At 53.0% G+C, this 14,445-nt stretch overlaps 2 protein-coding genes across 3 annotated transcripts in view; one reads left to right on the top strand and one right to left on the bottom strand.

The window, feature by feature from the left end:
• The window catches only part of MAPRE1 (microtubule associated protein RP/EB family member 1), a 96,690-nt gene that overhangs the window by 28,693 nt on the left and 53,552 nt on the right, over positions 1 to 14,445 (bottom strand). The gene's annotated exons all lie outside the window — the stretch shown is intronic.
• On the top strand, positions 5,154 to 11,275 carry COMMD7 (COMM domain containing 7). Of its 2 annotated transcripts, none has more exons than XM_068701009.1 (9): positions 5,154 to 5,291; positions 6,986 to 7,039; positions 7,138 to 7,240; positions 8,850 to 8,906; positions 8,985 to 9,022; positions 9,562 to 9,652; positions 9,774 to 9,823; positions 10,322 to 10,370; positions 10,891 to 11,275. In XM_068701009.1, exons 1-9 carry the CDS (start codon positions 5,274 to 5,276, stop codon positions 10,965 to 10,967), a joined length of 537 nt encoding a protein of 178 aa, XP_068557110.1. In that variant the 5' UTR covers positions 5,154 to 5,273; the 3' UTR covers positions 10,968 to 11,275. The 2 variants fall into 2 exon arrangements, with proteins under 2 accessions (XP_068557110.1, XP_068557109.1); XM_068701008.1 differs by lacking the exon at positions 5,154 to 5,291 and adding an exon at positions 6,030 to 6,187.

Below are 14,445 nucleotides of genomic sequence, written 5' to 3'. Positions count from 1 at the left end.
AAAGTGCTGCTGCGGGTTGCACTCAGGCAACTTTCTAGGCCACTGTTAAGAGCAGAATTAGCCCTTGCTGCAGGGATCCACAGGCTCCTCTCCCTTTCGAGGGAAACCTTGCTGCTGCTGTTGGCCCCACTGACCTGCCATCAATCTCCCAGCCAGTGGAAACGCCCTCTTTCTCTCTCTTCCCCTTGGTTATCATTTAATTCAGGAGTGCACTTCTGTGCATACTGTTTGGAAAAGGCCTGGTACCAAACAAAGCAGCTCTGAGCAGATTATGAGCTAAACCCTGACCCTTTCCTCTTTCTCTGCTACACACAGCCACAGAGAGATGCTGCGAGTTTATTTCTTAACTGTCAAGAGTTTGTGTGCCATTTCACAGGAGGAAAAAAAAAAAGTTCCTCTAAAGGGTATTTCATACTGAGGCTCCTTCCAGGCATTTCTGGTGCCCTGCATCAGGCCCTCAGCCATCCCTGCTGGACAAGAGCTTGCAGCCTGCAGCCTGTGCCAGACTGGTGCCAGAGCGACTGTGTCACCTCTCCCACCAGCCTGAGATTCTCCTGCATCGACAGGAGGGGAGATGTGGCTCTGGGAACAAAGCTCCTCTGCTCTGTCACCAGAGCATCCGCAAGAAGATGTGAAACGTGCCCAGGTGTTGGCTACAGGAGCAAGAAGCTGGGGCTGGGGACAGGTGGAGGACACAGCACACCGTGTCCTGGATATGTCCCTGCCCTGTGATGGAGTTGGTAACATCCATCCACGTCAGAAGTCACTCCTCATCCTCACCTTCCACTGTGAATGCTCACCAGCATCCATGCCAGCCCTTCCTCACGTAACAGCACTGCTGGCCCTGAATCCTCCTCCCCACCAAAGGCTGCTCAGCTGCTGCCTTCTCTGCAGTATCCCCATGTTATGGCACCAGTCCCAGATCTGCTCTGTCCGCCTTATTCTCTACCTTCAGTCCTCTTCCTTGAAGTTCCCTTTGCTGTCCTGGCCAGGCCAACTGACATTGCTTCCCCCCCAGTGCTCACCTGCTGTCTCTCACTCTGCACCGAAGTGTTTGGGTTGGAAACTGCTCTGTGTTTCGTAAGCAGCATGCCTGGAGATCCTAGACAAATAAAGCAATTGAGCAAATATGTTTTATTACCTACAGCCTTCAGCAGTGTAACCTTGTAATTTCTGGAGTCTGTAGGTCCCAGACTCCCAGACCCCAGTAAGGGCTCAGTGTTTGCTTTGTCCTCCAACAAGCAGAGAGAAGCCCCAGCGCCATGAAATCCCCTCAGACTGCTGCAAGCTCTTTAGTGGCCCCGAGGCAGGGAGCAGGCTGAACTCTTCGTTTCACTGAAGGCAGCAGCAATGCTCCCACTGACTTCAGGCTTGGGGGTTTCCCGTGCCGGTGTGCAGACACCACACAACACAGCGGGTCCTTCCTCAGACCGCAGCTGACATCACTTTCATTGCTTGATACTCTTCAGTGCAAAACCCCATCTGAGCACATCTCCCGTGCTCTGTGAGCTGGCTCCATGCTCCGTGCCCGAGACCTTGCCCCAGCCCTGTGCTGGCCCCAGCCTCCCCACCAGTTCTACCAGCTCCCTCATGCTCTGCAGGGCCCGGCTGCTCCTCGCCACGCTCCCTGGAAAAGCTCCTGTGCCCCCAGCTTTGCTCCTGAGCACGGCGGGGAGCCACGCTGCAGAGCAGCGCCGTGGCAGAGCTCAGGCTGCTGAAAGCGAGGTCTGTCCCAGCTGTCGGAAAGCCTCAGCCCGCTGCCACATGTGGGAGCAGAGCCTCCAGCCTCCCGTGTAGCGGGGCTGCCTTCTCACATCTGTGGGGAATTGGTGTTTACACGGAGATAGGAAGTGTTATCCCGCCTACATGGAGTTTCTAGCCCTTCCTGTGGGCTGGCCAGGACCACATGATACAACTCTCTAATAAAAATAAGGTTAAAAACAATTCTCATCTGTGTAACCAGAACATCTAGAAAGATTGCGGCAACCAGCGTGTAAACTTCAAATGAGAAAGCACACAAAGGGAAGTCTTCAATGCCTCTGTAACAAAGCCGGCCACAAAATCCTCTTTTTCCTAGAAAACAGGATGCGCCTGCTACAGCCCAACCTGCAGACGAGGCCCCCCCAGCCCAATTGCAGGTCTGTGAGCAGCAGGGTGGTGGCAGGCAGGGTGCCACCACCAGAGCCCCTGGCAGGCTGGGCTCCCCCCCTGCTCCTGGGCAGCCCGGTGGAGGAAATATTTCACCCGTCCACCGGGCAAGCACACGGCAGGGCCCAGAAGTGGTGCTTCCAGCCCCAACCCCTGCATCTTGCAATAATTTAGTCCCGTGGTAAGACTTCCCTGGGAGTACAGAGTGTGACAGGAGATGGGGAGAGGCACCGAAATGCAGGAGAAAATGAAATCCTGATCTCAAAGGTGTCACTTGGGTCAGCCTCTGTAGGAACAGAACTCCCCCCCCCCCCCCCCAAGCAGTGTTTCAGCTGGGCAATATCCATCACAACAGCAGGCAGGGAAGTTTCAGCATTCCTCAGCTCTCTAGACAGATGCTCCCAATCCACACAGCCTGGAGGGAGACGCAGAGCATCAGCAGAATAAACAGAAGCCACAGAAGTGGTGGTCCTGGTGGGGTGAAAGGCAGAACATGTCGTTAGGAGCCTGCCCAAGGTAACCTTCTCCATGTGCTGAAGAAGGCCAGGCAGCAAGCTCCTCAAGTTGGACAGGTGAAATGAAAAATCCCTCTTGAAAAGGGCACATCAGTCCTGTAGCTCATTTTGGAGTGCACCGTTTTAATACCCTGTTTTCTTGCATCCCCCCACAACTGCTTTTTTGCTGCTTACTCCAGTACTTGTGGTTGATGAGAGCACCTACCCCATAACACAGAGATGCCATCCTCAGCCTGTCCTCAGCTCGGAGGAGCCCATCAGTGCCATGCTCTGCATGAGAATGGCCCCGCTGCAGCACCCCGGGGCTGAGCAGCCCCAGCACCCTGCACCCACCACAGCCTGGAGGGGGGAGCCTGGGGGCTCTGCAGGCACCAGCCCTGCCCTGGCACATAACTCGCCCCCACGGGCACCCTGCAGCCTTCTCTCCTCCTGGAGTAAGTCCTTTTGGGGATGCCTGCTGCCAGACCCCAGCCTGGTCCTAGTGCTGCGGGAGGGCTCGTGGCACTCAGCTGTGTGCCATGCCTCAATAAACCAGCATCCTGCGAGGTGGGATCGCCGAATTTCCTGTTGATTGTTTAAACAGGATGTTATGAGCACGTACCTCAGTTTAAACTCTTCTTCGTGAATCCTGTCACTCAACTTTCCCCAGGAATTTGGTTTGCTGCCTGGGAAGTTCTTCGCCACCACTGGCTTCCCCCTTCTGCCATACCTCATGCATGCTCACACAGGTACACACCGTGCACCGAGACCATCGTTAACTAGTTCCTAAATCATCACCCTAGAAAGATGTGGGGAATTAAGGATGACTCACACACTGCTACTGCATGGCTAATCCTGGCACACAAACCAGACAGAAAATTGTCTCTTTCCTTGTTTCATTTTTTTTGGCCACAAATTAATTTTGGGTTATGGAAGTGCACCCTTACCTGCAATTATTATTTTACACTTAGGAAAATGTACATAGGACTTTATGTGACGTTCTAAGGTCAGAAAGGTGTACCGTGTTCACACGCACTGGCACCCATAACTACACAGTCTGTAAATAATCCTGAATTAATTTTAGTAAAGGTTAACTATTGTTTAGAGACAAACATATCCCTGTGGTTTTAAAACTGCCAGCGTGGCCAGTTCACCACAGAGCCTGATAAATTATTTCAATAGCTAATTACCTACAGCATGAAAAATCTGCACCTTGTTTTAAGGTATACTGAATATTTAGGGTAAAATCCTGCAGGCAATCTGATGTAACTTTTTTGCCTCACCAATCCTATTAAACTGAGGCGCACAGTTCCACCCCACTCAGCATGTACATGAAATAGAAAATCCCCTGGCTGAGCTAGGAGATGGAGGGAGAAGAAAAGGAAGTGCAAATGCTATTTCCATCCAGACCACCAGTAAATATCTCTTAACTCCTCATCATTACTGGTACTTTGCTGCTTTACTCCTTGTTTATAAACCACTAGTGGGATATCTTCACAATGAAAGGCACTATAAAATTTCTGTGCTCTCATTTGCAACTGAAAGTTTCAGTAATAAACCAGCAGCCTTGTGAACTGCCACAGTTTTACCTTTCACAGGGGCTTTCGTATGCTATGTGCTCAGGCAGCTGGTGAACACCTTGCAAGATAAAAATGGGTCAGATACACTCACACTGACAGAGGAATAACTTCTGCAGAACTTACTTTGCTGTTATTGGAAAGCTGCAAAATAGCAGCTTAAGGCAATGGAGTCCTTAAACTCAGATCAGCCCCATTGTCCTCTGCGGGAATACATCAAGTTTTAATATTTTCTGGATCAAGGCCTTTCTCCTGAGCACAAATGGAAACTAGACCATGTAACAGGATGAGAAAGGGCTGATTTTACATCTCACCTGCCCTTGTACATGCCCATGAGTCAAGGAGACCTCCTGCTTACTGTTTGTAGTGAGAATCGGCTTAAAATCTTCCTGTGAAACCCTGATCCTTTTGAAACACAGATACTTCATGTCACTGGGCTCTCAGTCCCAAACTGCCTCCTCTCCTACACAGGACCTGACCACACCACGCAGCCTGGCTGGAGATGAGCTGCTGCAGACAGACACTGCCACAGGCACAGGGTGAGCTCAGGAGCGGGGCTGTGCTAGGAGCAGAGATGGAAAACCACAGCTGAGTTTTGTGTCCTGCAATCTCCAGGGGAAATAAATAAATAAATAAACAAACAAATCACTCTGTAAACTATGGATTTTCAACAATTTATTTGAGGTTTTTGTACAGAAAAATAATATACACCATTTGGCTCTCATCCAGACACCAGCAGGTGAAGTTTAAAGCCTCTGCTCAATGAGGGCACTCACGGCTCTCTCCATTTTCACCTATATTTTAGGCTCCACACCCCTACAAGCAATCACACACTTTACTTTCCATGGAAGGAATCAGGTGCATAAAATCAAACACATGGGTAAATAATTATAGGATAAAGATCTTAGAAGCATGAAGACGAATAAATATTTATTGGCACAGACAGACAAGCAAACGTGCGGATATACACATAGCACTTTTGGGTAGGAAAGCAAAAGGCTATCCCAAACCCTTGCATCAAAAGCAATCGTTCTGTTTGACCCATGCACAGAGGATGAGCACGCGTTCGGAGGTAAGCCCTGGCTAAATTTCCTCCCTCCTGCACAAGTGCAGCCTGCAGGCCGCATGGCCGGGTTCATGGCCCAGCACCTCGTGTGCAAGCTGGGGGAGACCAGACCCACCGCCCTGCCGGCTGCCTCCCCCAGAAAGCGCAGGAGCCCCCCGAGCCCCTTCCCTGTCTCAGAGCAAAGCTGTGGAGGCAGCAGGGTCCCCCCAGAGCTGCAGTTTTGGGTGCCCAGGCTTTGGGAGCGGGGCCGAAGCGACTGCTCCGGGGTACCCTGGGGGGTGCAGCACACCCTGTGCCATGGCTCCAGGGGACAGGGAGCCAGGATTGGTGCCCTCTGCCACCTCCCCGCACAGAGCAGATGTGGCAGGAGAACAAGGGGTGACAAGGGGTGGCCTGCGGGCCCTGGGGTGCCAACCCTGGGTGCAGGGAGAGCGGCACTGAGGGGGCAAGGAGCCTGGACATGGAGGCACACCACAAAGGGGCCAAAGTGGGCGAGGGGCGCTGGGGGTCCTGAGGTGCCCGGTTTAGATCTCTAGGGAGAAACACACGAGGGTGGCCGGGTGTGGGCTGTACAGGGCCGGCAGCACCCGGCCACCGGGGCCTGGCTTGGGGTGCTCGGCACCCCTAGGTGCGGGGGTGCCCCGGCAGAGGGGGGGTTCCCGGTCTCGGTTCCCGGTCTCGGTGCCCGGTCTCGGTGCACCGGGGGGGGACCGGGCCGCGGCGGCGGCGGTGCGGAAAGTGCGGCCGCCAATGCTCAGGCTGAGGCGAGAGCCGGCAGCGGGGCCGGGCCGGGCCGGGCGGGCGGAGCCGCGGCCGCCATGGGGCTGCTCAACTTCACCCGGGAGCCCGTGCCGGAGGCGGTGAGCGGCGACATGCACAACCTCAACCAGCTCAGCGCCGAGGTGCGGGGCCGGCCGGGGGGGAGAGCGAGGCGAGGCCATGGCACCAGGCCCGGCCCGCACCCACGGGGCTGCCGCAGCCGGGATGGGTGGCACGGGGAACGGGCCCTGCAACAGCCCCGGTGCGGGACCGGAGTGTGCCCCAGCCCCGCCACAGCTTGTGCTCAGGGTGCAGGGGGTGATGGAGGGGCTCGTGTCACGCACAGCACACACAGGAGGGTTCAGGTCCCATCGAGCACTGGCTTCTCTCGCTGGGGCTGCGCAGCTTTGGGGTGCTCGGGACAACGCCAGCGCTGGTGGCAGCAGCAGAGGGAGGGTGGTGGGCTCAGCACTGCAGCTCTCCTGGCTGAGAGTGCAGGGGGCTGAGGGCAGCAGCCAGGCCTTTGACCACTCCTTTTCTTTCCCGAGTTAGTCTGGTTACCCTGTGGCTTCCCTGAAACATGAGAGTGGATGTTTGCATCCCTTCTCTCTAGCAGTTTTTGGATTACACGGGCTAGAACAGCAGCTTCTGATTAGCCAAGAATCACAAAAGCCCTGTGCAGTGCCAGCTACCAGCTGCACAAACCCTTTCAAGAATCTCTGAAAAGCATCCATGAGCAAATCCCATCCGTAGGCATGCCAAGGACTGGGGTACTGTACCAGCATGGGAGATAAAATTCTGGGACCGATGTACTGGAGACAGGTAGAGCTGTATCGAGGTGGTGTATCACCCCCGAGTCATGGGGACGATAGGGGTGGCGAGGTGCTGAGAAATGATACATGCGGATGCCCAATTCCTAACGCTGTCCTGTTTCTTCACAGCAATTCTCAGCGCTGACCGAAGTGCTTTTCAGGTTTCTGACAGAGCCCAAGGAGGTAAGGCCTGCACAGAACACCAAGAAGTGTGTGACTGCAGCTCTCGGGTGAGATGCACCCTGAGATAAGATTGTGTTGCTGCTCTTTCTCTCGAGCAGGTAGAAAGGTTTCTGACTCAGCTCTCAGACTTTGCCACCATGAATAAAATCAGCTTGGGCCCCCTGAAAAACATTGTCAAAAGTATTCTGCTGGTACCTAATGGTAAGTGATACATATGCATATGCTGCCCTGAGGCCAAACGGTTGTGTCCATTCCTGCATGCTGCTTAAGGCTGTGTGTCTTCAGAACTGCAGTGCACTTGACTTACACAATGAGTGCTAATAGCAGCTAATAAATGGCTTAGCATTTAAGAATCAAAAATTCAAAAATTGCTCTCCTGTTGGAGTATCCCTGTCTGGTGACTCAGGCTTTGTCTTCTTTACACCCTGCCTGTGTACACGTCTCACAGGCCTGACTAAGCTCACTTAGGTACTTATTAAATGCAAGCACAACACTTTGTGACAGCAACAGAGCTCGGTTTAACTTGTGCCTGTAAATCCATTTCTGCTAGACCAGTGCAAACTTCGATCTAAATGATCCAGGACTGTAATTCCAACAAGGACAAAGCACCATTTGAGACAGATCTCAGTCCATTCACACCCCTCTGGAGTGGGCTGGAAACCAGCATAGTTCTAAGCAACGTAAACGTGATGTCTGCTGTGTTAATCTTGATTTAGATAAACACATTAGTGTCCAGCAATTCCTCATTCATAAGCAGTGGAGAAGAGGGGCGGGAGGGATTCCCCTTGGGTGCCCCAGTCAGATTCCAGCACTGTTTGAGATTGCTTTGATGTTGGGGCTGCCATTGGACGTAATACTGCATTGGACATCTTCCCTACACGCACATTCATGCCATGTTAATCCTTATTATTAATAGTTCCTTATAAACATCCTTCGATCCAGGTTTTCCTATAGCTTTGCTCACAGCAGTGAAGCCATGCACAACTGTTTCCTGCATTTGGTCTAAACTTTCATTCCACTACTTTAAGCCTTTTCTTCTATCCCAGAGAAGCACAGAATAATTTCCTTCCCTACAACTGTCTGGGAGGTATTTAATGTGGAATTGGTATTTTCTCCCTTCCTGTTTCTGGACTAGGCGCATTCAGCCCCACAGTTCCTGTTTGTGTGCACTGGCTCCAATACTGTTACACCTTTTCATTAGCTCTGGGATGCCACGGCCAGCATCAGAACAGATTACAGCAGATAACTTTGCCTGTGTGCTACACAGACAGAAAGCCACGTGGGGCTGGCAGTCTCTTTGAATTTATGAGATTCCTGCTCTTGGCTTCAGAGAACAGAATCCTTGTAAACTTCCATGTGCTGCCTGTGCCCCAGAACAAAGGAGGCAGGCACAGCAGGGGAAAGTGTTATATGCACACGTTCACACCCATAATCCAAAACACAGCAGGTAGGTCAAATTAGTAGCCTGCCAGCCTTAACAGTTCCCCTTTAACAAGCAAAGCTTCTATAGGAGAGAAAGCAGCAACTTCAAAACACAACTGCTGCTGCTGTTACCATGGTGACCTGCAATGAAATCTCCCTCTCTCTCTCAGGCACTTCCATAGGACTGACTTTTAAAGCGCTGGGCATCCGCAAAGATATCGGCAGACACAACTGTATTTCCTATCTCGCCGAGCTGTGGTTTGTTTCAAAACACAGGCCACAACCAGTCTTTCTATGGCAGGGTCTCCATCCCTGCATTTGTTTGTCTCAGTAAAGATTGATTTGACTCAGTAAAAACTGATTTTCTTTCCTTGCGTTGTTTATTCAGGTGCCCTGAAGAGAAATCTGTCTTCCGAACAAGTCAGAGCAGATTTTATTGCTCTAGGTAGGTCACGTGACTTCACTAAATAAAAGCTAATTAATATTTATCACATATAGTAATCTCATATGGTTTCTCCCACAGGCCTCAGTGAAGAGAAAGCCAGTTATTTTGCAGAACAGGTATTAATACATCTTTGCTTGTTTCTAAACTAACAAAAAGACAGTCTTTGAGCGAGAACTTGTAAAACCCCGCTGAGATGCATCAGCTGCTTTCTTCAAAACCAGCTCAGAGTTTTGAATGAAAGATCCCCAGATAACCGATAAGAAACATTTTGTCTAATGATACATCTGGCTTGCTGTGGCCTCTACCCCATAGGTTTAGTGATTCCTGTGGTTCTGTGTGGCTTTCATTGGATTGTTTTTCTGCTTTGCCTGCTTTGAGCCCTGGGGTCATGCAGTTACATGAACACATGACTTTTTGTGCAGATATTGTTACGCTGAACCAGTGTTAAACCAGAAACAGTGAGTTTCATTTCCAGAAGTGACAAGGCAGAGGGGATTCCTTGTAGGACTCAAACATCTTTGAACCCTCCCAACCATGTTAGTTTGTCCCTTCACATACACACATTGGGCTTCTGATTTCCAATTTATGCTGAAATTACAGGTACCGTAAATGGACGTCCCTCTGAATTGATTGTTCGTGTGTCTTGCTCTTGCAGTGGAGGCTGAATTCCCCTACCCTAACACGCCTGGCTGTTGGTCAGACGCTGATGATTAACCAGCTGATAGATATGGAGTGGAAGTTTGGAGGTAATAGAGCAAAAAGATAAACCGAATGGGTTGGGAAACCCAACAGCAGCTTTCAGCTAAAGAATTTTTTATTTCACAGCTTAGCTAACGTTATCTCCCTTCTGTTCTTTCTGACTCACAGTTACTGCTGGGAGCAGTGAATTGGAAAAAGTGGGAAGTATCTTCTTACAGGTAAATCTCCTACATCAGAGAGTTCAGGTTATAGTGCAGTTAAGGAACAAGCTACGACCAGGCATGTGGGAAGTACTGGCTGTGAGAGGAAATTGAGGAAAGCCACAGCTCATAGGAGCAGGCTCTGCAACAGTGCATCTGCTCCAGTCTTCTCAGTGCAACTGCCAGCAGATAGCAGGCACGCTGCTATTTGTTACTCTTCAGAAGACATCGTGTCACAGAAGCGTAGCCCACTCTGAAAATCTGTTCAAAAAGCTCAATCTAGCAAAGGTCATGCTATCTCAGGGAGGGAGGGGGAATGCCACCATTTATAAGGACTTCCCGGAGATCCTCCCAATGCCTAATCTGTTCCTACAGTGACACTTCTTGAAAGGCCTGTCAAAGATGTGTGTGCTTTGCAGCAGTCTGCACTAAAACTCTCAGCAGACTCCTGCCTTTTCACAGTGCTTGAAATACAGGCCTCTGAATTAAAATGCCTCTGCTTTTTCTTTCCCCCAGCTGAAGCTGGTGATTAAAAAAGGAACCCAAATGGAAAACGTATATATAGGTGAGTTAACTGTTCTGCAAAAGAAGCAAGCATTCAAGAACACGAAATCTGAGCTGCAGTCAGAGCTTCTGGGTTGTTCGTGGAGGTAGGGGAGCTTTGGACGCAGACCCAGCAGGGGTCACTGTGAGAGCACTGCTGGTAGATGCTGCGGCTGCTCCCGCCCTGGCCTCTCCCAGCCACAGTCGCTCTGCAAAACACTTACAAACACTGACTCTTGGGCAGTCTTCACGTCTTTGCATGAGTAAATATAGATATGCCACAGAGCCCTGAAAAGCAGTCAGAGCAGCATGACAGAAGAAGAAAGTAAACAATTCCAAAGTGGCAGTTGCTGTTAGGAGAATCCTCACCCTGCACGGTCCAGCTAGCATAAAGAAACAGCTGCTGAGAGTCAGTGTCTAATCCTGCCTAGCTTAGGTGAACGTGAGTTGCTCTGCAGTAGCACCAGAATGGCTTTTCCAATGTTGCATGTGTAACCTGAAATCTAAGACTTTATGCTTCTTTTTTTTTTTTTTTTCTGCAGAGTTAACTTTGCCCCAGTTCTACAGTTTTCTGCATGAAATGGAACGGGTCAAAACCAGCCTGGAGAGTTTCAGCTGAAACTACGTGGGTCTGAACTGACATCTGTCCAGGATGTTTAATTTCTCCTTGTGGGCTGCAGATCTGTTCTTTCCCAGCTGACTGTAACAGCGGGATAAGGGAAGACAAGACCGTGTGACAATCAGTAGTGTCACGGCCCACAGAGACCCATCAGTCCTTCAGAACCTGGATCTTTGGAAAGTGTTTTGAAGCAATTACAAGACCACCCATATCTTTTTTTTTCTTAAACTATTACAAGAAATTATTGACAGAAATATGTGGATATTTGTACTAAAGTAGCAAAGAAATAAATCCGTTTGCATCCTGCACCATTTGTATCAGAATTTAATTTGTTGAGAAAGAGAGAGACGGAAGCAAAAACCATTATCTAACTTGTACGATTTAAGCAGAGAGGACAGGGAAGTAAGGAGAGCATCTAACCTAGTGAATCACTTAATGCTCACTTCCAAGACTCTAATTTCTCTATTAATCAAAAAATTGAATGATTTGAAGCGAAGGGCCTGAACAGGGATGGACACCAGCAAGGTGCTCTTAGTTCCTCGCCTGCCTCTGAAGTAATTCCCCATCCTGTGGCATCCTGCAGGCCTGCTCTGAAAGAAGCAGCACTGCAGCTCCCTGGGTGTGTGCTTGCTCCCCATTTGCTCCACGCACAGGAAGGCAGTTTCTTCCCAAAGGAGTCACAAAGCTTCCCGCAGCTCCCAGGTCCACACGTAGCTTCTCAGCTTGCAGAAAAGCTGACATTTTTCCCCACTGCATTTCATGCAGTCCTGCATGAGCGACTAGAGCTGGTAGCAAGGATAGGATGAATTGCATGCATGGAAAACAGAACAGGGAATCCTGCTGGCAAAGCCAGGGACAGTATCTGCATATTTATTTTCCCATCTATCAGGCCATTCACAAGCATCTTAAGCTTAATAACGTGATTAAGGCAATTTAAAAAACAAAAAAGAAAAAGAATCTTTGACAACGTCCTGCAAAATATTCCATCTCATTTCGGGTGGCAGGAAAAGCTATTTCAGGGAGGGAGAAAACCTTCGAAGGGCTGCTTTCTGAAAACAAAAGGATTTTATTTTTTTCCTTTACATTTTCTGCTGCCCATTCCTTTTATTTCTCCTCACCCTCCTGGTGCCGAGGCGGCATCGCTCGACTCTATCCCGTCAGGGCAGGAGGTGGCCCACGGTGGTGCCGGGGCAGATGCCAGGCCCAGCCGCGGGTCAGGAACCCGCCGCCCCCTCCCCGTTTGGGATTAAGCTCCTCGGGGCTGACGCACACCGCGGCCTGCTGACCCCAAGCGCAGGGGTCGCCTCCATGCTGCTCCGCAATCCCCACGGGCATCTCTGATCGGCGGCATTACAGAGCTGCCGCCGCGCCACCGGGACGCGGCCTGACCTCCACGCTGCCGCCCGCGGCCCCCCAGCCCCCCGGCTGCCCCCTTTCATCCCGCGCACTTGGCTGTGCATGAGCGGAGCTGGCAGCCCCGGCGGGGAGGGACGGGGCTCGGCGCGGGGCGATGCTGGCCTTGTGCCCCTGTGGCGGCTCCCGAAGCCTGTGCTGGAGTTTTGGGGCAGCGAGCGCAGCCCCGAGCAGCATCAGGGCACAGGGAGGGCTGAGCGGGGACGGTGCCAGGAGCAGGGGCTGCTGCGGTGCCCGTTCCTGGGGGTTTCCTGGCAGGCAGGGGGGCCTCCCGTGGCGCCCGGTCCCTTCCGGCTGCCCGTCAAGCCCAGCCAGCCGAGGGCTAATCTCCACAGGGCAGCGGGCGCGGGGGAAGCAGGGGCCTCTTGCTGCTCAGGGTGAAGCCGACTGTATTTCTGCAGCGGTTTTGCCTCCCCCGGGGCTTTCTCGGCCCATTTCCTCTGGTGCAGCCTCACCGCAGCCCCCCCCTGCTCCTGCCCAGACCCCGCGGTGGGGGCTGCAGAGGGGTAGGGGCAGCTCTGCATGGCTGCAGCCTCAAGGCAGCCACCCCCACACGCTCAGGCACCCGCACAGCCCTGCTTGATGTGGTGGGGGGCACCCCACTGCACCCCAGGAGGTCTCTCCTGAAGCTGGGGGGCACAACACAGCGCCCTGTGCTCCTGCCTCCCACAAAGCCACAGAGGGGGGACAGAGGCTGCACCCACAGAGTCTGCCCCCCCCAGATTCAATGTGGCTGCCGTGGCCGATAATGATGATGGAGGGGGCCAGGAAGCTTTAGGACATGGCACCCTCTCCCCTCATGGAGACGCCGCTGCCATTTCCCTCACATGCAAAGGAGCCCCCCAAGGCCCGAGAACAAAAGCCCCAGCGGCCCCCACCGCCCTCCCCCTGCCCAGGGCAGACACAGGCCCCGCTTCCGCTCCTGGCTGCAGCCGGCGGGGAGGAAGGAACCGGGCGCTGCGGCTCCGCCTGACCTTGAGCAGGGCACACAGGCAGTGGCCGAGCTCCCGCGGGAGCCCCCCCGCTTTCCCAGGGCTCGGGGCAGCCGCCGCAGGCTGGGCTCTTCTGAGAAGCCGGTCTTTATCCACGGCCAGGCTTTCCTGTTTGCAAAATAGGGCAGCTCGAGTTGGGGCTGGCCAGAGGCTGGGAAGAGGCTGCGGTAGGCGAGGATTTTGGAGGTTAGACCACAGACGAGCTGGGGAGGAGAAAGTCGGTCCTCAGAGCAGCCCGGAGCCCAGCTCAGCACCAGGCCAAACCCTCAGTGAGGCCGTAGGGAAGTGCAGGGCCTGATGCAGCTGAGCAGCAGCCCAGCAGGCAAGGAGGGATCGCCCCCGCCGTGCCTTCAGTCCTGCACAGAGCACCGTGGCAGCAGCCAGCCCTGCCCCTCCGCACCCCACACCTCCCCATCCCCAGTTTCTCCAGGTTTTGGGGCCATGCAGCATCCCGGTCTGGGGACCCAGCCCAGCAAAAACTCACGCTGCAAGCTGCAGCTCCCAAATCCTCTTTGTTTCCCTGGGTACAGCAACCCCAAGCACACCCCTGGGAGGGGCAGAAGGAGAGGCCCTGGGGCAGTGCCACCACCCTGGGGACAGGGACCCGCTTGGATGCGTGGGGCTCCTCATGGCCAAAGCCCCATTGCAGAGCCCCTGAGTGCCTGCCCGCCCGGTGTGAGCTACATCCACTGAGCACCATCCCCTCCCGCAGCCAGGGTCTCCAGCGCAAGGAGCTGGAACCAGACCAGACGCAACCAGAAAACACAAATACCTATGGAGAAATGCCAAGAGCTTTTCCTAGAAAGCGTTTGCTGTGGAAGAGACGGTGGCGGGGCCCAGCAGACCTCGCTGGAAGGAGACAGTGGGACTGCGGCGGACGGTGCTGCAGCACCAGCTCACCTCGCCTGCCTGCATCACTAACCCAGCCACGGCTTTGTCCTTTGCTCCATTTCTGCTCCCAGGCTTTGCATGTTTGCTGCCTGCAGACAGGGCTTGGGGGGGATGCCCCCCTGGGAGCTGGCAGCAGAGGGTCCTCCCCTGGCACAGCCCCAGCTTGGTGGGCACAACTGCAC

The sequence above is a fragment of the Anas acuta genome, chromosome 16 (assembly GCF_963932015.1).
Source record: "Anas acuta chromosome 16, bAnaAcu1.1, whole genome shotgun sequence".
In the NCBI taxonomy this organism is placed as follows: Eukaryota; Metazoa; Chordata; class Aves; order Anseriformes; family Anatidae; genus Anas; species Anas acuta.
The sequence above is the reverse complement of the archived record's forward strand: the minus strand, read 5'-3'. Positions and strand labels throughout refer to the sequence as shown.

Excerpts from the sequence above, each read along its gene's own strand:
- COMMD7 (XM_068701008.1), top strand. The coding sequence starts at position 6,104 with ATGGGGCTGCTCAACTTCACCCGGGAGCCCGTGCCGGAGGCGGTGAGC. Across the intron at positions 7,040-7,137 it reads TTCTGACAGAGCCCAAGGAG|GTAGAAAGGTTTCTGACTCA; the intron begins GTAAGGCCTGCA and ends TCTCTCGAGCAG. Across the intron at positions 7,241-8,849 it reads TATTCTGCTGGTACCTAATG|GTGCCCTGAAGAGAAATCTG; the intron begins GTAAGTGATACA and ends TTGTTTATTCAG.